The sequence below is a fragment of the Vicia villosa genome, linkage group LG5 (genome assembly GCF_029867415.1).
Source record: "Vicia villosa cultivar HV-30 ecotype Madison, WI linkage group LG5, Vvil1.0, whole genome shotgun sequence".
In the NCBI taxonomy this organism is placed as follows: Eukaryota; Viridiplantae; Streptophyta; class Magnoliopsida; order Fabales; family Fabaceae; genus Vicia; species Vicia villosa.
This window is the reverse complement of record NC_081184.1, coordinates 23,832,038-23,853,812: the sequence shown is the minus strand read 5'-3', so window position 1 is coordinate 23,853,812 and position 21,775 is coordinate 23,832,038. Positions and strand designations below refer to the sequence as shown.

Genomic DNA, 21,775 nt, shown 5'->3' with positions numbered 1-21,775 from the left:
TATGGGGCTGTCTCACTACTTTTGCTGCATCTTCAAGTGAGATCCTATGCACACACATGGACGAACTAATATCATAAATGTCATCCAAGGTCCATCCAATTCCTTTGGTATGCTTCTTCAAAACCTGCAAAAACTTACTTTCTTGATCAAAATAAAGTTTAGAAGAAATTATAACCGGAAGTTTTTCATTCATCTCCAAATAAGCATATTTAAGATTGTGAGGAATTGGTTTCAGCTCCCGGGAAGGTGGTTGTTCAATGGATGGTTTGATCCGGGCAGCCGGGGTGTCGAGACCTTCATCTACATGAACAACTTCATTTGCAACCTCATCTGTAGTAAGAATATCAACTTGCAAGGCAACCTCAATTTCAGTACAAACAGAGCAAATTTTAGTGTCAGTACAAACATCACAAGAGTAAACATCATCAAAACCAGACAATGATGGAAAATCATCTGCAAACAAATCAGTACAAGTATCAACAACATTTTCAGAAAGAAACTCTATTTGAAAAACAGAATGCTCTTCCAAGCGTTGTTGGTTTGATCCTTGAGCTTGCTGCATGGCATTCATCAAAGTGGCAAGCTGTCCAATCTGTGTTTGCAAAGTCTGGAGAGTAGAATCTACTTGCTGTTGATACTGAAGATTATTTGCAGCCATTTGTTTGACAATATCCTCTAGTGAAGGTTCGGAAGGTGCAGAGCACACAACCTGAAATTCCTTCAAATGCTTATGCGGATCATCACCTGCAAAACCATTAAACCTAGGCAACAAATGTGTTAAACCATATTCCAATTCAAAAGGTGCATCACCCGCAGGATAGTCAATACATAAACCATTATAGTTCACATTAGGGACAGCCAACTGCGTTAGTGTTCTTTGCTCAGCCATGGGTTCAACATACACCGAAATACCGTTTATGTCCCATACATGCATAAACGAATAGAAAGAATAAAAACGATTAACTAAATTCAGAAAAATATAAAAACACGAAATTTAATCTAATTAAGACAAATTAGAGTTTTAGGATTTTTTTTGTATTTTTTTGACTCTATGAAAATAGTAAAAAATTCATTAAAAATAGAAAAACGATGAATTTGGCAATTTTTGCTCGAATTCCCTTACTCTTCTAAAGTAGGGGAGTATTAATCGTACGATTTTTCTACTTCCAGTAGGAAAAGCTTTTTACAATCAAACACAATTTTTTTCAAAAACTGAATTTTTCGACTCTAAACGCGAATTGGCCAAAACCGTGAGGAAACTATGGCCAAAACACACAAACACTACACCTAGGACTCTAATATCAGTTAATATTCACAAGAATCCCCGGCAACGGCGCCAATTTGATCCGCTGTCGCGCGCGGATCAAAAACGAGTAGTTTTAAATAAAACCGTAGAAAGCGACAAGTGACTCGCGTATCGTATCACAAGGATTCTCGTTGATTATTAACCAAAGGTAAATCGATTTAGGGGGGTTGGTTTAGGTTCGAATTATAGAAAAAATGATTATCAAAAGCGATTAATGAAATAAGTTGTTTTGAAAAAGTGATTATAAAATTAAGCCAATCTACTGTTTTCGGTTCCGGCTTATCATGGGTTTCTACCTTACCAATTCCCTAAGCGGCTTCGATCTCTATTCGATTTCAATATCAATTGACAAGCGCAAAAGATATTAAACAGATTGGATTCCTATTCCGAATTAAGCAAACGGATTAATACAATCGCGAATTAAGCAAACACGATATAGAAACGCAATTTAACGACGAAGCGACGTAAACAACGATTAACAGTTAGGAATACAATCATACGAAATTAATCAAAATATTCCACGAAATAACAGAGTAAGCAAATGCAAATTCATAGAATATAATTGAAAGAGAAACGAAATTGAATTGATAAAATAAAAACCTCAAAGCTTTTGGAATTCGATTACAGTAGATCGACTCTGGATGTTTAGTTCTCCATTCAAGCGTACAGAGCAAAAGAGTGGAAACAAAATTGTGAATAGTAAAACGTGATAAATAGTAACACGGCTGCTAGACCTATTAGGAATCAGCCAAAAAACGTTTTTGACCCAACTGGGTCGAATGACAAAATCAGGCCCACTACTAAACGACCCAAAAACTGAAAATTAAATAGTGCTGCATCTTTAAACGCAATTCTGGGAAATATAGGTTCCGATTCTGACTTTGACTCCAACATAAAAGTTGTAGCTCTTTTTCTTAGCTTTCCGGCGATTATTAGAACGCCTCAATCGGACTCCCGGAACTCCAGTTATGATCGTTTCCGTGCAGACTACTAAAGCTGAAAAATAAATACGAAAATCAAATAACAATAAAAATAATTTAAAATATAAAAACATTATAAAATACAAAAATAAGACAAGCAAACCATGGAAATGTATAAGTACAACCGTAGCGGAATGTGCATCAAAATGCACTGATCAAATTCCCCCACACTTGAACTTTTGCACTCCGAGCAAAATGAAAAACAAAACAAAGAAAGCAGAAATACATCAACAGTTACTCATCCTAGGCTACCAATCTTCTTCCGGTAAGTTTGCATCGACAGGTACTAATCTTGCACACTAAGGACATCGTAAGAACACTAACCACAGATATGCAGACATAAGCCTCCTAAATACACAAACCAATTCAAATCATATTATTATACCATAGCCTAACTTACTCATCCTTTTTGCTCTTTTTCATTCAGGCGCAATCACATTAAGCCCGTTATCTCCACACACTTATAGCAGGACGATCGGTTAGTGACTCTGATCCTTTTGCACGAGGTTCCGGTACTTGCGTGGCATAACCCTTTGCTTACTCAGATGTAGTTGCGGGGGATCGGACCGTAATCCTCCCTACCAAGTTCAGCACCAGAAACCGCTGAACCAACTAACAAAGAGTTTTGAAAACTTTTTTTTTGAAGATTACACAACCGTTGGGTTAAGTGACCGGGTGAGGATCACCAAACTTAGAAGGTGTATTGCCTTTTTCTTTTCTCTTTTTTTCTTTTCTTTTCGGAACATTCACTTACATTCACCGGCGCCGCCTCATTAACGCCGCGAATAGCCCGATCGCTCCGATGCGACGTGCCTAAGTGCTCAAGTGCCGTCTACAAGCCGCCACTAGCGCCTCTACGCCCACGCCCACCCCTCGGACCCGGTCCCGGAGCCGGAGCCGGTGTCGCCGGTGGCGACACCGGCGAGGGTGTTTTTGGTAGAGACAAGTGGCATAAGGCTTGGGACCACCACATATGACTATGTGGCACTTTATCCTCTTTGGCTCTTTTTGGAATGTACATTGTTCCAAGTGCTTTATAAATGCTTTTAAAGTTTGCTCCACTTTCTATGTGGGACTATTTATGAAGCATTTATTGCCATTCTCACTTTTGTCATTTTGGAACATAACTTGAAGAAATTAATGCTTATAATTTCCAACAATAACTAACTCTTAGTGAGCTGCATATATAAGCCCATTGTGTTACGGTTTTCTGTTAAGCACTTTGAACAATGAGATAGCTTCATCTCTTTCATTCTTCTTCCATTGATTTCTTTCACCATTTTGCTTCTTCAATGGAGGTTTGAATATTACTTTGAACTAAAAAAAAAGTTTTTAAAAATTAAATCAAACAGGCCCTAAATCCTAAAGATTTCAATTCTTTCGCCCTTGTCCTATTTCGAAACTAATCACTAAATTTGTTGCTACGTTGGTTATCGACTTCAAGTTGTGACAGCCGATGCGGCCGAGCTTGTCTCTTAAGAAGTCTAACTTGTTCTCTAAAATAATTTTAACATAATTATAAGAGTAAAAACAATAGACACGCAAGTGTAAAATTGAAAGAAAATTTCTTTACCCACCTTCCTATGGGGTCACCCCCAGCGAAAACTCCACTTTATCCCTGCTTCGGAAATACATTTTCGAAATATTTTTTTTTCTAAATTTTTCCAGACTTCGGAAGTGTATTTTCGAAAAAATCTCAAAAATTGAGATTTTGATTAATTCGGAGATTTATCTCCGAAAAAACAAAAAAAAAATCTAAAAATCCCAAAAATTAATTTTAGGATATTAATTAATTTATATATCATAAATTTGATATAATTTATGGGTAATGAATAATAATAATTATATATTTTGATATAATTTATGAGTTATGAATAATAATTATTATATATTTCTATTCTGATTCATATTTTAAAATTTAAAATAATTTTAATTAAAAAAACTAAAATAATTTCACTTACAAAATGAGTTATGATTTTTTATTTATATATTTATATATTTATAATAATTATTATGTATTTACAAAAAAAATTAAAAAAATGAGTGTTTTAATTTATATATTTATACATTTATATAATAATTATTATATATTTATAAAAATTATTATATATTTATGTATTTATATATTTATATAATAATTATTATATATTAATTATAAATATGTTTATATATTTATATAATAATTATAAAAATTAAAAAAATGAGTGTTTTATTATAATAATTATTATATATTTATATATTATATATTTATATATTATATATTTATATATTTCACTTACAAAATTAATAATTATTATTATATATTTATATATTTCTATTCTGATTCATAATTAAAAATGAGTTATAATTTTTTATTTAGTTTAAAAAAATTAAAAAAAGATTTTATCTTAATTTTATTTAATGAATAAATTTTATATTTAATTCTATATAATTCAAAATTTACTTCTGGAATTAAAATGTTTTTGATTTATATAAGTTAATAAAATAATTTTTAACTTTAAAATTGTTTAGGAAATTTTGATTCACCTTGATTTTATTGATTCACCTTCATTTTATTGATTCACCTTAATTTTATACCTATTAATTGTATTGATTCAGCTTGATTTTAATTTTTTAATAATTATTGAATTCTTTCGGAAGTGTATATCCGAAACATTCCAAGACCAATTTGGTCTTGGAATATTTCGGATATGCATCTCTGAAGACACCCCTCTCCCAAAAAAAAAGTGTTTTTGGAAATGCATCTCCGAAAACTCAAAAAAGGGGTGTTTTCGGAAATGCATCTCCGAAAACACCTTTTTTTCGTATTTTCGGAAGTGCATTTCCGAAATAAGACAAATTTTGAAAAAAAAAGCGTTTCGGAAGTGCATTTCCGAAGTGAGGGTATTTTGGGTTTTTCACCAGAGGTGACCAAGAAGATAGGGAGAGAAATTCTCAAATTGAAATATGATTGGTGTCTTACTCTATAAATAGAGTGACTACGTCACAATTAGAAAAAATATATTTGCGAACTTGGATTAACTCTTTTTCATCAAGGTTAGATATTTTCATTCTCTTGCGCTTCCCTAATTAGAACTTTTATTGTTTTTTTCCTTTATAGTGGTCTTCCAATAGGATGTATAAAGGTTGCGCCAACTATCAATGTAGAATTATCATCATTTCTGCTAGGCCTATTAAGTCTAGTTTCCACCCCAGATAGATATTGTGAAAAATAGATATTGTGAACAAAAGGTCAATCATTCATTGGCTAAAAAACCTTTTACAATTGATCCTTTATGGTGTGCTTTTGTTGCGTACAAATGACTTAAGAGTAAGAAAAAACTTAAAAGTACATTTTGTTTTAGCATCGATAATAACTTCTTTAAGAGATTTAACTAAAATCATTTGTTAAGATGAAGAACACATAGCTCTCAGTAGGATATTATTGACGCAGTAAAGTGACAAGCAAAAGATTTGGAAGTATTACTCTGAGGTTTATCGTGTCCATAGAGAATGGTTTGATTAGAATGCCATTCAACGGTTTCTAGGTTTTCGAGATCGGGTTTGAATGAACAAAAATTAAAAAGATATAAACAGGAAAATAAATACATTCTTTGGAGAGAATAACCTATCAAGCATGAATATACACTCACTCGTCACAAACTTAAACATATCGATCAGTTGCACTCAACCTACAAGTCTCGTCATTATCATCACATGTCTGTCACATTAGTGTTCATCTCTGAAGCGCCAACGAGATAAATCACAACCAAGGTTATTTCTAACGGAAAATTGGGAGAACATCCAAATTCTCGCGCCGGCTATCACTTGCGCGAAACTCAAACATATAAGCATTAAGCTTAAAAACACAAATGATTGTTAGCTCTAAATCCATCTCTAAAGTCTAGAAACTAACACAAATCTATCTCTAACCAGAATCCATGAAGTATATCTCTATAGCAACACAAATCCAAACATGAATGCGAAAAGATTAGGGAAGATAACAATAACGATTTGTAAAGCAGATTTTATACAACGCCGTGAGTGATAAATATACATATGTTCAGAGTAAATATACATACAAACACTAGTACAAAAATGTTAATTTACACCCGTTTTTTATTAAATTTACACCCATTATTTTTAATAAAAATCGGGTGTATATCCACAGGGTGAGAAATGTCTAACGAATTTACACCCGTTATTTTTAACAAAAATCGGGTGTAATTGGGCGTAATTACGTTTTTAATTACACCCTGTTTTAATAAAAATCGGGTGTAATTAGGCGTAATTACGTTTTCAATTACACCCTGTTTTAATAAAAATCGGGTGTAATTGGGCGTAATTACGTTTTAATTACACCCTGTTTTAATAAAGATCGGGTGTAATTTGGCGTAATTACGTTTTAATTACACCCTATTTTAATAAAAATCAGGTGTAATTGGACTTAATTATGTTTTAATTACACCCTATTTTAATAAAAATCGGGTGTAAATATGTTCTTAATTACCCCCTATTTTAGTAAAAATCGGGTGTAAATACGCCATTTATGAATGAACAATTATATCTATTTACACCCTATTTCATACACACCATTTAGTTATATTTCATTTTCAGTCATAATATTGCAAATACTATAAAATCATACACATAAAAATCATATTTTAACTAAGTCGAAATATTTTTAATATTAACCAAAAAGTATACAAAACCATGTGCAGTCATAATATTTCAAGTATTATAAAATCATACACATAAAAATTACATTTTAACTAAGTCATAACACTTTCTGTATATATAATTTTACGCCATGCTTGACGGTTAGCTTCGGTGTTCTCTAATCCAATTGAATCCAACCACTTTTCACATGTAGCATTGGATTCATCCATGGCCAAAATACCACGCCTTGGAGAAGCAATTGTTTTCTGTATGCAAAAAAAACAAGACACAAGAAATTATTACAAGAAAGATCCACATGTATCAATGGTAACCATACCGCGGTTTTGACGAGTCTAACCATGACTCTGATACCACTTGTTGGGCAGTTCGGGAAGCGCCAAAAGTGTCAATGATGATAAACATTCAGGTTCTAAGAGACTTTGATACCGCATATCCACCAAAAAATCATTTATTTATTTCATTTATTTATAGTCGATGTAAGACTTTAATCATTCGCACTTGAACCCCAGCAATCTCCCTTACAAGTGCGAGTCACCCAAATCACTAGTTTAATCATGACTCTGATATCACTTGTTGGGGAGTTCGGAAAACATCAAAAGTATCAATGAGCTAAATGTTCTGAATTCAAGAGACATTAACACTAATCCACTATAAACCTTAAGACCAATTGAGTTTTATTTTTATATAAACACATGTCCATGAGTTGAAAATTTTGCTACACTAGTATATAAAATAAAAGAATAAAATGAGAATCATGAGAAGATACAAAAACATGAATCCAGAACTAGGTTAGAAAGCATGATATCAGGAGAAGTTGAATAGAACAGAAAAGTTTCATATCCTTACAAGACTGTACGTGATAGTTTGCTAGAAAAGTTGCACATCCTGCAGTTCCTGCAGAGAATACATGAGCCTGGAAAATCACCAAGCACATAGAGAAATTTAGATGGAGAATGTTTCATCCAATAAAGCATAAAAAAAAACTTTTAAAAAGAATGTTTCAATATTAAGATACTTAGATGGAGCCCTTCCAAAAAGCAGTGCTGCCTGTGCATAAGCCTAATACCGAAAACTGAAATCAGTTGAAGCATGGGAAGCCATGTGTCTCAAGGCCAAAAATTAGATAGGATGAAATTCAATAGTAGGGTACTATGTTTGAAGAAATTAGATAGTATGAAATATTACCAGAGCGGTATATCCAATGATGAAATGATACATGGTCTGTGCCAGGTTTAGTTTACTCACTGGAGGTAGCACACCAAATGCATCACATGCCAAAAGAATGACATTCTTTGGATGAGATCCAACACATGGTAGCTTTGCATTTGGAATGTACTCAATAGGATAGGCCGCACGAGTATTTTCTGCAATAAAAAATTACCACACATAAAGATTAGAAGAGATTTGACATAATTGAACGTAACCACATGTGTCGATATCATGTCAACCGACTATGCATTCAATCAGATGTGTCGGTGCTATAAAGACTTCTTGTAACGGATAACTACAATTTACAACTTTACAAACTCAATAAAAAATTCAGCGGCTGGCAAGTAGAAGTTTGAATCACTTAATTATCTGTCAAACTTCATTTAATAAAGTCATTATCCTTTGTGCTATATAACAGGAGGTTTATTAAAAAGTGACCTTTCATAATAACATATAGATTACTTGTAGTACATATGAAGTACATGTTGTAAGGATTGTATGAAGTCAAGTGTTAATTGGCAAGACAAAGTCAAAGCTTAGTCCTCATTTTTTCAGCTAATGAACAAATAATTTCAAATGAAACAATCTTAGTTATTACACAGCCAAAATTGATGAAGTCAATAAACTAAAAGAATTAAGAGAATCCAAATACTCAACTTGATATTAAAAAATATCATTGTTTACCTGTAACTGATTTGTTAGATTTAGCTTAGAATTTAAATAAAAAAATGATGGGTTTTGATAAATTCTATTGCAAATAAACCTCCTTTGTAGTATTTCTTCCAGAAACAGCCTAAGTTTGCTCACACCTATCCTACTTCTCTCTTGCAAATAAACCTCTTAGTGCATTTGGTGATACACAAATTATAGAATAAAAAAGCATCAAGAGACAAGGTCGGACACAAATTACTAAGATCAAACACTGGATTAAGGGGTGGGCTGTGAGAGTTGCATTTTAAATTTCAAACAATACTTTTTTACATCAACACATTTTCAACTAAGTATAACATGCTTACATTTACCTACCATATGGAATCACAAATCACAACAACGAGTACTATGCGGAGAATCAAAACCTAAATTCCACCACAATGGTAATCTTGAGTTTCATAATCCCGGACTACTATGTTACAAGAAAATGACGGCATTATATTGATTTCGTTGGACCATGTAAGATGTAAAACTCAGACAGAACCAATGAAATTCCAGAACCCTCTCAGATTGGATTTAGAACTGCGGACCCTATGCATCTAAAATAATAATCCAAATTAAAGCTAACGATCAAATATAAGATCCCATACCACGGTTAAGATATTGTAAATTGCTCCTTCGGATACAGAAAATACAGTTAACAAGGACAACTCCCCAAAATAAAAAATGTTACCTGAGGGTGCAAATCAAAGAAATTAATGAGCCTGGAATTGAAGTATTGTCCAAGAGCTATATCAGCAGACTGTTCAGAGTAATCTTTTACAACGTCAAAAACCAAGGTGATCTTCAAATCCAGCTTCATACACAAGCTCTTCTTATCAATAACAACCACCTTTTCAATTTCTATACCTTCAGGGAGTATATACTTCATCTGCGCTAGTTCAGCAAGTGAGAAATTTTTGCAAAAAAAAACACACTGCAGTCATTTTCTTAATCCATCAATCAAAAGAAATGGATCATCTAGTCTAGAAGTTAGCTGCATACGGTGCACTTCAGTGCAGTCAATTATTCCACTATGCTATATGTGTGTTTGGTTTTGTGGGGAAAAAATTGATTATGAGTAAATTGAGTCTGGTAAATTCATTTATGTTTGGATAAAGTCATTTATGTTTGAAACTTACTTCTCTTTCAAACTTATATAAATACCTTGAGGACAAATGAAGATGAATCCATATACTTGGTTTTCCAAGTATGCCTTGTGTCCATTTAGAGAAGCCTAAGTCACCAGAATTATTACTATCACCATTACTACCTATTTCCAAATCTGAAGCAAACAACAAACTTAACTAATAAGGATCCATAAATTGCACGACAATCACACTCTCGCGCGCGATACAAACAAGGGGAAGGAAAGCCTCTGATACACTTAAACATGGCTTCTATAACACAGTATATTTAGTACTATTGATGAAATAGAAGACACTTTCTATGTGTTAGAAACTTAGCCAAAACACTCACCTCAAATGTGATGCTAAAGATGCAGGGGTTGGTTGAAAGAAGAATGAGCTTTAATCAAAATACAATTTGTTTGGACCTATACAATGAATCTGCACCATTTCAAACAAAATTGTAGTATTTCCTGCAGTAATATCATACATCAGTAATATCATACATAAGTAACATGAATAAAACAGATTGAACTAGGTGAAAAGAAAGAAGAAAAAAGAGGAAAACTGAACCTTTCCAATGGCAGCAGTTGTGTTTCCTGCAGCATCAAGAGCATCGGTTCTCTCACGAATTCTGTGACTCATTCCAGCCATCTCACCAATACCTCCGGCATTGTCACTGATTGGACCGTATGCATCAATGGCTAATCCAGTTGCTATGGTACTCAACATTCCAAGAGCGGAAACAGCAACACCATACATGGAAGCAAAACTGAAACTAACAGAAATACTAATTGCAATGGCAAAAATTGGAATGATAACAGACTTGTATCCCAAGGCAAGGCCAAAGATAACATTGGTAGCAGCACCAGTCCTGCGGGAATCAGCAACATCTTGTACAGGGCTGCAAAAACCAGAAAGAAAATGCAAGTCCTGTTAGTATCTAACCAATTAGATGAATGAAGGTGAAATTGCAAAATATGATTCATAATTGCTTACCTGTATGCATTACTGGTATAGTATTCAGTAACAAATCCAATGATAAGACCTGCCCAAAGACCAACAGACACACACAAGAATAGCTGCCTGCAAAGCCAAAACCAATCCATTAAGTATCAAGACTGTTCAAAATTTATCATTTAAATCATTATTTAGTAAATAGACTGGGCCCTAATAATAAGTTATGAAACTAACCAGTTCTTAGCAACTTTCTGCTCTCCAAAATCGAAGCTGGTGAAGGAAGATGGGAGTGCTATCCAACTAACAATTGCAATTCCAATAGTCATCAATACTGTTGAAATAACAAGCTGTTTTTTCAATGCTGGCTCAATTTCCTTTACAAGCTTGATCTCAAAAAAGTCAGTTGCAAATAAGGTGGTGAGCAAACAAACAAGGAGGCCCACAGAACTGATGATGAGAGGGAACAACATGGCAGTGAACTGATGATCGATCCCAAAAGAAGAGATGGAGGCAACAACAAGGGCAACACAAGATGCCTCTGCATATGAACCAAATAGATCGGATCCCATGCCAGCAATATCCCCAACATTGTCACCAGAATTATTACTATCACCCTTACTACCTATTTCCAAATCTGAAGCAAACAACAAACTTAACTAATAAGGATCCATAAATTGCACGACAATCACACTCTCGCGCGCGATACAAACGAGAGGAAGGAAAGCCTCTGATACACTTAAACATGGCTTCTATAACACAGTATAATTAGTACTATTGATGAAATAGAAGACACTTTCTATGTGTTAGAAACTTAGCCAAAACACTCACCTCAAAATGTGATGCTAAAGATGCAGGGGTTGGTTGAAAGAAGAAGGAGCTTTAATCGATACAATTTGTTTGGACCTAAACAATGAACCCGCACCATTTCAAACAAAATTCAGCAACCAATGTCATTTCAGATTTGTGAGTGTAAAATAAATTCATTTCAAACAAAATTACACATAGCAATAGGAACTAGTTTGTGAGTATAAAACCCTAATTCTTCAGCTACCAATGTGCTCAAAGTATAAAACCCTAATTCTTCCTTATCAACGTCGTCACTGTGAAATGGTTTCCTCTCAGCTTCGTTGTCGTCATTGCGGAATGGTTTCCTCTCAGCTTCGTTGTCGTCACTGCAATAGTTTCCTCTCAGCTTCGTTGTCGTAAATGTTTTGGTGAAATGAGAGTGAGCGAAGAAGAGATCTTCGTTTTTCAGTGAGCGAATGGTGTCGTCAAAGCAAGGGTATTGTTCGACCGAGTGTGGTTTAGAGAAAGGACTTCGTGAAGCCCGAAATCAAACTTCGCAGAAATCCGAAATCAACCTCTTTTTCCAATCAAACTCGCTGAATCTCGAAATTGCCATGGCCGCGCGAAATGCATGAGTGTAACAGAGTTAGATTGAAAAATGGATTTTCTGAAAGAGTTGAAAATGAGTTTCGTGAAAGAGTTGAATAGAAAATAGAGAAAGTATTTTATTATGTTAATAAATTTAAAGAATTATGTTTAAAGGATAATGTTTCATCTAATAAAGAGTTTTTTAATAATGTTTAAACTATTTTATTCACCTAATAAATAAATTTAGACCCATTAATATTCATTCATTAATTTAATAATAATATTTAAATTGTTTATTAATATGCTACATAGATTATATATTTTGAGTTATAAATTTAAACAATTTTTTTTTCATATAAATTTACACCCGTTTTTTGTTTAAAGGGAGTAATTGAACTTTGATTATAATAATATTTTTAATTTAAACCCGTTTTTAGAAAATAGGGTGTATATTATCACCTGATAATGTTTAAAATGATATGTTATTTACAAAATTGCCACCGCATTTCTGATATACACCCGTTTTTAGTATATTGGGTGTAAATTTTAAAATTATATTGATGTTTTTGTACTAGTGAAACCCAACAAATGAGAAATACACAAAGAGGAAGAGAGAAAAATCAAACATCTCACAGGTTGTCAGCTCCGATTGATGAAGAATCCACCTCTGATCATCCAAATGCTCGACCCGATTGTTGTTTTCAAAGCTGATCCTACCAAAGAATGTTGGTTGATGAATTAGGAACAAAAAACCCTAAAACATAACCGAAAAATGTGAAAGAATCTATTTATAGAAAAACAAAATTCATCAGACCCCGCTAAGCGCGCTGAGCTGGCTAAGTGGGTTGTCAAAAATATCTAAAATATCTACGATGGTATAGGGGACCTGGCTAAGCGGGCTCAGAAAATCAATTTTGTCTTTGTTATTGAAAGTGGTAGCGCACTACAACTCTGGCTAAACGGGCTTCTACATAATTTTCTCCTTATTGCTTCAAAACTACGTACTCGAAGCCGTGCCTTCGACACTTTATTGCTCGAGGCTCCGATACTCATCAATAGCTATAAAATGAATGAAAATTGGTCAAACGGTACATACAATGAATCTAAACTCAAATAAAAGATATTATGTACAAATATAACGAGAACGTACATATTCACGCACAAATGCATGGCTCAACACAAAAACGTATAAACAAAGTAATACTTACCACTATCATACAACAACATATAAACGAAACAAATTCTAAGTACAAAAATCACACAAAACATTCTAAAACAAAACAAGCTCACATCATGAATCACACCTGGCAAAATTCATCAAGGGATGAAAAACACACAAAAATGAGGGACTTTGACACTTATCCAACAATCTTGCAAACAAGAGACTAAATTATGCATTTATCCAAAACTCATATTGAAAATACAAAAGTAAGAATCAGAAGGGCTTTCAAGGTTGTAATGTGGCTTGGTTAACAAACAAGGGATAATTCCTAAGGCTAATCGAAACAAAAAATTGCCTAAACCTAAGGGAGTGATCAATTCACAAAGACTCAAACAACAAAATATCAATCAAACTTCTTCAATAATCCCGAGTTGTCACACCAATCATACTACTTATTTGCACAATTATTCCATACTTTTTTTCTTTTCTTTTTCTAAACTTTTCTCTTTTTTCTTTTCTTTCTTTTTCACATTTTTTTCTTTTCTTTTTAACCTCATAGCAACAATCAAATAGGTAGCAAACATTTCTCTCCCCAACTTGAATTCAACCAATATTAAAGTGTGAATACTCCCTACTTTCTAAGGCAAGGTAAAAATTCAAACAAAAAATAATGGTTGAGGGTTCAAGAAAACAAGAAAAATCAACATCCATATAAAAAAATAAGAACTAAATACTTATAGACAAGCATCAAGTTCTAATGAAACATGGATATTGATAAAAGCTCAAAGAGGGTTAACAAATGCTCAAACACTCATAAGGTGAATTGACTATTTGGCTAGGGTGATTGTGCTCAAAATGAAACAAAATACCTTGATCCTTTTCATCAACACAAAAAAAAATGATTAAGCATAATAAAATCCAGTTAAAATAAAGATTGTGGTCTCCAATATTTATGAACAATGGAAAACTTCCTCACATTTGGGGTTTGGGAACTAAAGTGATTCAATGAACAAGCACGTAATGCAAAAGAATGAATGCTATGATAATTGTACAAATGAAAATTTTCCTAAATATGTTATGCTATAGAAAGCGATAAATAAGTAACTTGAATGATACAACTTAAAAAAATATAATTACCATACATCTACAAGTTGAAACACTCAAACATGAAATATCACCTCAAAAATTCCTCAAGCTAACGGACCAAAATTTGAGTCCAAACACCAACAAAAGAATTAGAAAAATAATACTATTATTTACTAATAAATAGCCTTGGTGAAAGTGGGAAAAACGGTAGGCCAAGTGGATCCACTGGCAAAAAACAAACAGGCTGAGTTTTTCTATGCGCGCTAAGCGGTAGCGGAAAAACTCAGAAAAAACAGAACAAAATCTGATCTTTCAACCAAGCTCCACTTCACCTAAACACCTCAGATACAAAAAATAAACAAAACTAACAACCGTTGGGGTGCCTCCCAACAAGCGCTTGTTCTACGTTGTTAACTCGACGCCTTTATTGTTATTATGCTTGGCAAGTAACTCCCTCTCGTCATGCCATGGTGATGTCTCACCGTGCAAACCTAAAGAAAGTGTCCTAACTGTCATACCCCAATTTTTGACCCTAAGATTCCCCAATCATTTTCATTCTTACCACTAATCAAGATCACCATCTTGAGTTTGACTTTTAGCTTTGTGCCAATTCCACCTTTGGGGGAATCACTAAGCACCCATGTTTGTACAACTTGTGAATATTTCTTTGTTATGTTACACTAACCAAAATACTAAAAGTTATTCTTTCTTTCAAATCTTTTTTTCTTGTAGGTGATTGAATCAAGTGTATTCATACTCTCTCCTAAAGATAGGATTCTGAGGATCGATCCTCAATTAGTTGATCATTCATGGAAGCTACGTGGCTTGAACTTCAAAAGAAATTTCCTCATCATCAAGTGTTATATCTCGAGCATCTCTGAATTTCATTTGATCAAATTCATCTCAAGATCATGTGGCCTGATTCATCACGAAACTCCATAGGTTCATGTGTTTATTTCCATGCCTTCTTCAACAAGTTTCATCAAATTATGAGCCTTACAATCAAGTTTTGAGCCTTGCAATATGTCGGTGTTATATAATATGAGTCCACATAAGGAGTTTGTTGTCAAGATAAGCTTGATGCAAGGTGACCCGCTCTTGCCTTTTCTCTATGTTATGGTTGCGGAAGGTCTAATGGACTTAGTGAGGAAATTTATGGATATTGGGGAATTTGGTTGTTTTACAATCAAAGGATGTTACTCGGTAGATATTCTCCAATTTGCGAATGATATGTTATTAGTAGGAGAAGGGACATGGAAACATGTTTGGGAGATTAAGTCAGTTTTGTGAGCCTTTGAATTAGTTCGGGTCTTGGCATAAACTACCATAAAAGTAAGTTGGTAGGAATCAATTCTAGTAACTCTTTCTTAGAAGCCGCTTCTCTTTTTCTAACTTGCAAGGTGGAAGATAGTAATTTATAATTCCTTTGTATTCCCATTGGTTTTAATCTAAATAAGGAGTCGACTTGGATACCTCTTTTGAACAAGATGAAGAATCGTTTGGTGGGTTGCAAGAACCGTTTCCTCAACTTGGGTGGTAGAATCACTCTCTTGAAGTCAATTTTAAGTTCTCTTACTATTTTCACTATGTCTTTCTACAAAATTTCGGTGAAGGTTGTTAAGGAATTTAATAGGGTCCCAAATAACTTCTTATGGGGTAGAGTAGAGGAAAAAAGGAAAATTCATTGGGTGAGTTGGAAAGAGGTTAATTTACCATATGAGAAGGGAAGGTTAGGAGTAAACAATTTAGAGGAGTTTAACTTAGCCCTTTTAAACAAATGGAGATGGAGAATTTTTCAAGGTTATGATTTCCTTTGGTATGACATTTTGAAATCTCGCTATGGAGATTTATCTATTCAAGTTATCAACGATGGAGTAACCAACAAAGTTCTTTCCTCTTCTTACTCTTCTTGCTCAACTTGGTGGAAGGATATCATAAGGATGCAGAATTTTTCTTATAAGGATCCTATTATTGCAAAAAGTAGGATTATCATTCAAAATGGCTTCAATACTCCATTTTGGGAAGCTAAATGGATTGAGGATATCATTTTGAAAGACGTTTATCCGGATTTGTTCTTGGCATCTTCCTTGAAGGGTGTTTCGGTTGTGGGAATGAGGGGTTGGAATGATGGGGAGTGGAGTTAGGTAGATCTTGGTTTATCCACAGTGGTGTCTAATAATTTGGGTCTCTTGCCCAATTTTTTGTCTTTGAGGGGTCGGTTAGAGGAATTTGGAGGATTGTTGGAAGGTAAAGATTTGGTTGAGTGGACCTTTAACTTGGAAGATGGTTTTTCGGTAGCTTTGTGCTATGCTTACTATGCTAGTTTTCGTCTTCCTTTTGGTCCTCCTAATAGATTTGACGAGGATTTGGGACTAGTTTCGAAAGCGGGTGTGCCTTTTAAGATAAATGCTTTTGGTTGGAGACTTCTTGTTAATATACTTTCAATAAAGGAACTTTTGATGTATAAAGGTATTTATTTTCCTTTAAATACCTTAAAGTGTGTTTCTTGTGATTTAGATATGGAAAATCAAAATCATTTTTCCTTTAATTGCAAAGTGACTAAGAAAGTGTGGAGGGGGTAGCTAATTAGGTTGGTAAATCGGATATGGAGGAGGAAGAGTGCTTTTCAAATTTTATTGATTGGCACAAATTTTGTCGAGGCAAAAAGATTAAAAAGAGCAAGTTAGGAGTGTTTTGGCTTGCCACATCTTGGATCATTTGGTTGTTAATGAACAGGATTTGTTTCCAGGATTTGTTTCCAGAATGAATATTGGAATATTAACAACACGGTACAGAACATTAAAATTTAGTTTAGAAATGATCTTTTTGTAAAGAAATTACACACTCCAATTGTAATTTTACGAGTATAACAAAGACACTCTGTTATACCTTTCGTAATTAGAATTGATTTGTATTTTTTTTTATCGAGTTATCCAATTTTTCAGTATAATCAGAATGGAAAATCCTTAGTTCTTATATATATATATATATATATATATATATATATATATATATATATATATATATATATATATATATATATATATATATATATATATATATATATATATATATATATATATATATATATATATATATATATATATATACATATATATATACATATATATATATATATAAGGGATATTCTTACTCCAAGAGTAAGTTACTAAAACTTACTCTACACCTTTACCATTAATTCTTTTTAATTTAATGGTTAAAATTAATGAGTATTATTTTCTCTCTCCACATTTAAATGCTTATTATTTTTAGCCATTAAATTAAGCAGAATTAATTGTCAAGATGTGAAGTAAGTCTTAATAATTTATTCTTGGAATAAGAATAATATATATATATATATATATATATATATATATATATATATATATATATATATCCTTGCTTTAAAAAAAATACTAATATGGTCTTATCACCACCTATGCTCTCGTAATTTTGTTTGGTTATGAATTATGAGGTGTAACGCGCAAGGTTCCCATAGCCATGCAAGATGAAGAATGTCAAAAATACTAATATGGTCTCATCACCACCTATGCTCTCGTAATTTTGTTTGGTTATGGATTATGAGGTGTAACGCGCAAGGTTCCCATAGCCATGCAAGATGAAGAATGTCTAATGGTTATCAACCCATGCATTTGTTTGGTTATGGATTATGAGGTGTGACGCACAAGGCTTCCATAGCCATATGCAAGATGAAGAATGTCTAATGGTTACAAACCATGCATCTTCTTTGATCTGACGTGTCCCTCCTACGCTGTCCTCTGTTTCACTATAAATCCCCATACTAAATTAAGGTTCTCGGCATCAGAAACATACATTCTATCCAACTATGGCTACTAAGTTTCGTGTACTCTCTCGTTCACTTTGTTTTCTACTTTTCATCCAACAAGGTTTGTTACTTTGATATTCTTTCAACTTATTTACTTACATTACACACATATAGAGGGTGGTAAATAGACATGCTCGCCCCGTTTAGACCCGACCCGCAAAAGTCCACGAAAAAACTGGACGGGGCGGACATATTTAAGAGTGCGGGTTTAAAACCTTGCCCCGCCCCGCAAAAAAGTGAGGTCGGGGCGGGGAAAGCACGCAGACATTAAGCTTTTTAAGCCTAAAAATAGTAAAATTATATGAAAAAGCTCATGCCCGCAAAAGCCCGCAAAAAAACGAAGCGAGGCAGGGCGGACTCATTAAAGGGAGCGGGCCTAAAACATTGCCTCGTCCAGCAAAAAATGTAAGTAAAACGGGCTTTCTCCGCGGGCCGGATCCGTTTTGCCACCCCTACATACATACTACTGTTTCACTATACCAATTACTAGTGAATATTTTGCATGGTATTCCCTGTTGTCCTAAGCATGGTTTTAAATTGTAGCTACCATCCTATATTGCAGTCCCTACCGCAGTATATTGCAGTCGCTGTGGCGTGAATTTTTTATGAATAAAAAATATTATAATATTATATTGTATTATTTATTTTATATTTTATTGGGTTAAATATATTTTTGGTCCTTATAAAAATTTTAAATTTTATTTTAATTCTTATTAAAAAAATAAATCCTACAAAATTTTCATGCATGCAGTTTTAATTTCTACTATTTTCTAAAATTTTGAAAGTTGTTTAATTAGTCTTTAACTTTTAAATTTTGAATAATTTTTTTCATACATGTTTAGAATAATGTAAAATGTTTATTTATCAAATTTTAAAATTTTTTAAAATGTGAAGAATTTTTTTTTTTAATAGGCAATTGATTGATAAAGCTCGCACTAGGGGTGCAACCCTTACAAACAGAGAACACTAGAGAATGATTGCATCGGATAAAGGAAGTTTAAACCAATCGTAGTAATTGGATCTAAACTTAGAATATCCGCTAGACAACCATCTCCAAGAAAGGAAAATAATATTAGAACAAACGACATCAAAACAAAAAACTCTCCCGTCAAAGATAATAGCATTCCGCATGATCCAAAGACACCAAATCGTAGATAACCACACCACATTGATCTTAGCCTTTCTATTAATATTCTTCACCTTTTCTTGTAAAACCCCAAAATCAAGAAACTCCTCTATGGTGATCGCCTCCGTTATGCCAAGCCAAGCGTACATATGTTTCTAAATCTCTTTCGCCCTATGACAATGAAAAAAGAGATGAAAAGAAGTTTCAACATGAACACCACAAAACTCACAATCCGGATTAGACAAGATAGTGACTCCTCTTAACAATAAAAGATCTTTTGACGGAAGGCGCTCGACGAAAAATCTCCAAGAAAACAACTTTATCTTTGGCGGTAATGGAATGCTCCACATAACTTTCAAAGAATGAATCACATGAAGATCTTTAAAAGATCTTTAATTTTATTAATAACTTCCGTCCACACTTTCTTTTTTCTAGGACTCTCCCCCACCATGATTCCTAAAAATTTGAAAGGAAACGTACCTTTCTTGCAAGCAAGAAACCTCGTGGCGGCATTGAAGTACCAATCGCCCACATTAACACCTAAGATGTTGCTTTTTGAAAAATTTATCTTCAACCCGGACACCAATTCAAACCCTCTCAACAAAACTTTAAGATTCCAAATGTTGTCACAAGATGCTTCTCCTAAAATAATGGTATCATCCGCGAATTGGAGAATGTCCACAAACTCACCTTCCCCATACTTGAAAGGCTTGAATTTACCCAAGTCCACCGACCTTTTCACGAGAGCGGTTAAACCCTCCATGGCAAGAACAAAGAGAAACGGAGACAAAGGATCACCTTGTCTTAGACCCCTATGCACCTTAAATTCTTTAGTAGCACTTCCGTTAACCAAAACGGACATATAGTTACTAAAAATGCAAGCTTCCATCCACCTCATCCACCTCTCTCCAAAACCCATCATAGGCATAATATCTCTAAGATATTGCCAAGAAACGGAATCATAAGCCTTTTCGAAATCCACCTTGAGCAAAAGACAACTTCTTTTCTTCCTCTTCGACCAATCAACGATCTCATTAACCAAAAGAACCCCATCCATCATGTTTCTACCCGGGACAAAGGCAGTTTGGTTGGGAGAAACCAAACCTCCTATTACCTCATTCAATCTAGCCGCCAACAACTTAGCAATAATTTTGTAAATACTTCCCACCAAACAAATGGGACGGTACTCGCCTAAGGATTGAGGATTGACTACTTTGGGGATCAAAGCAAGAAAGGATGACGTAATGGATTTCACAAGAGAGCATTTACTATGAAAATCATTGCACATCTTCACCACATTTTCACGAGTCACCATCCAAAACTTCTTATAGAACTCCAAAGAGAAACCATCCAGCCCCGCACTTTTATTACCGTCACACGACCAAATAGCTACCTTCACTTCCTCCTCCGAGAAAGGACATTCAATACTAAAGGCCTCCCTCTCAAGAAGCTTCTTCAAACCCAAATCACCAAAAGACGGCCTTCTCTCAACCTCTTCTTCAAAAAAAGACTTAAAGAAATCATGAACATAGTCTTTAATCTCCACCACGTTCTCCAACACTCCTCTATTAGAGGAAAGAGAACATAAAGCATTCCTCCTTCTTCTAGCTTTAAGGGAATTATGGAAAAAACGCGTGTTACTATCACCATCGGATAACCATAATTGCCTCGACTTGAGACGGAGATAACCTTCCTTTTTATAAAGATTGTTCGAAAAAGCAATAGCCGCCTTCGATCTTTGAAGAACAATCGCCTCTGGGACATTACCTGCAAAATGAGCAAACTTGTTATCTAAAAAGTGCATTTCTTTCCCCGCTTCTTCTATGTTAAGATCAATCCATCCGAAAATCTCTTTATTCCAAATACGGATTTTGCTTTTAATAGCTCTCAACTTCTCCACAAAGCAAAAATCCCCTCTCCCCTTCACCTCTAGCTTTTTCCATTCCACCTCCACGAAACTAAAGAAATCTTCATGAGCAAACCAAAGATTGTTGAATCTAAAAGGTTTAGGTCCCCAATCTCTCTTGTTATCTTTGATCCATATGGGAGCATGGTCCGAGACATCTCTTTCACCTATAGATTGGCCTTCTACCATCCAATCATTAACAAAAGAGTTGGATAATAAAAATCTATCCAATCTACTCAACGCACTTCCACATTTGTTAGACCAAGTGAACTTTCCTCCTATGGTAGGAGGATCCACCAATTCCATTTCATTAAAGCCTTCGATCTCCCTCTTGTAGTTCTTT

The 21,775-nt window shown here is 34.1% G+C and overlaps 1 protein-coding gene across 1 annotated transcript; it reads right to left on the bottom strand.

Moving 5' to 3' along the window:
* Window positions 1-10,491: 10,491 nt before the first annotated feature.
* On the bottom strand, window positions 10,492-12,333 carry LOC131604375 (pyrophosphate-energized vacuolar membrane proton pump 1-like). The gene is made up of 5 exons (XM_058876819.1): window positions 12,271-12,333; window positions 11,931-12,123; window positions 11,166-11,565; window positions 10,971-11,057; window positions 10,492-10,875 (listed from the first exon to the last, which is right to left on the bottom strand). Exons 1-5 carry the CDS (start codon window positions 12,331-12,333, stop codon window positions 10,506-10,508), a joined length of 1,113 nt encoding a protein of 370 aa, XP_058732802.1. The 3' UTR covers window positions 10,492-10,505.
* Between the last annotated feature and the right edge of the window lie 9,442 nt (window positions 12,334-21,775).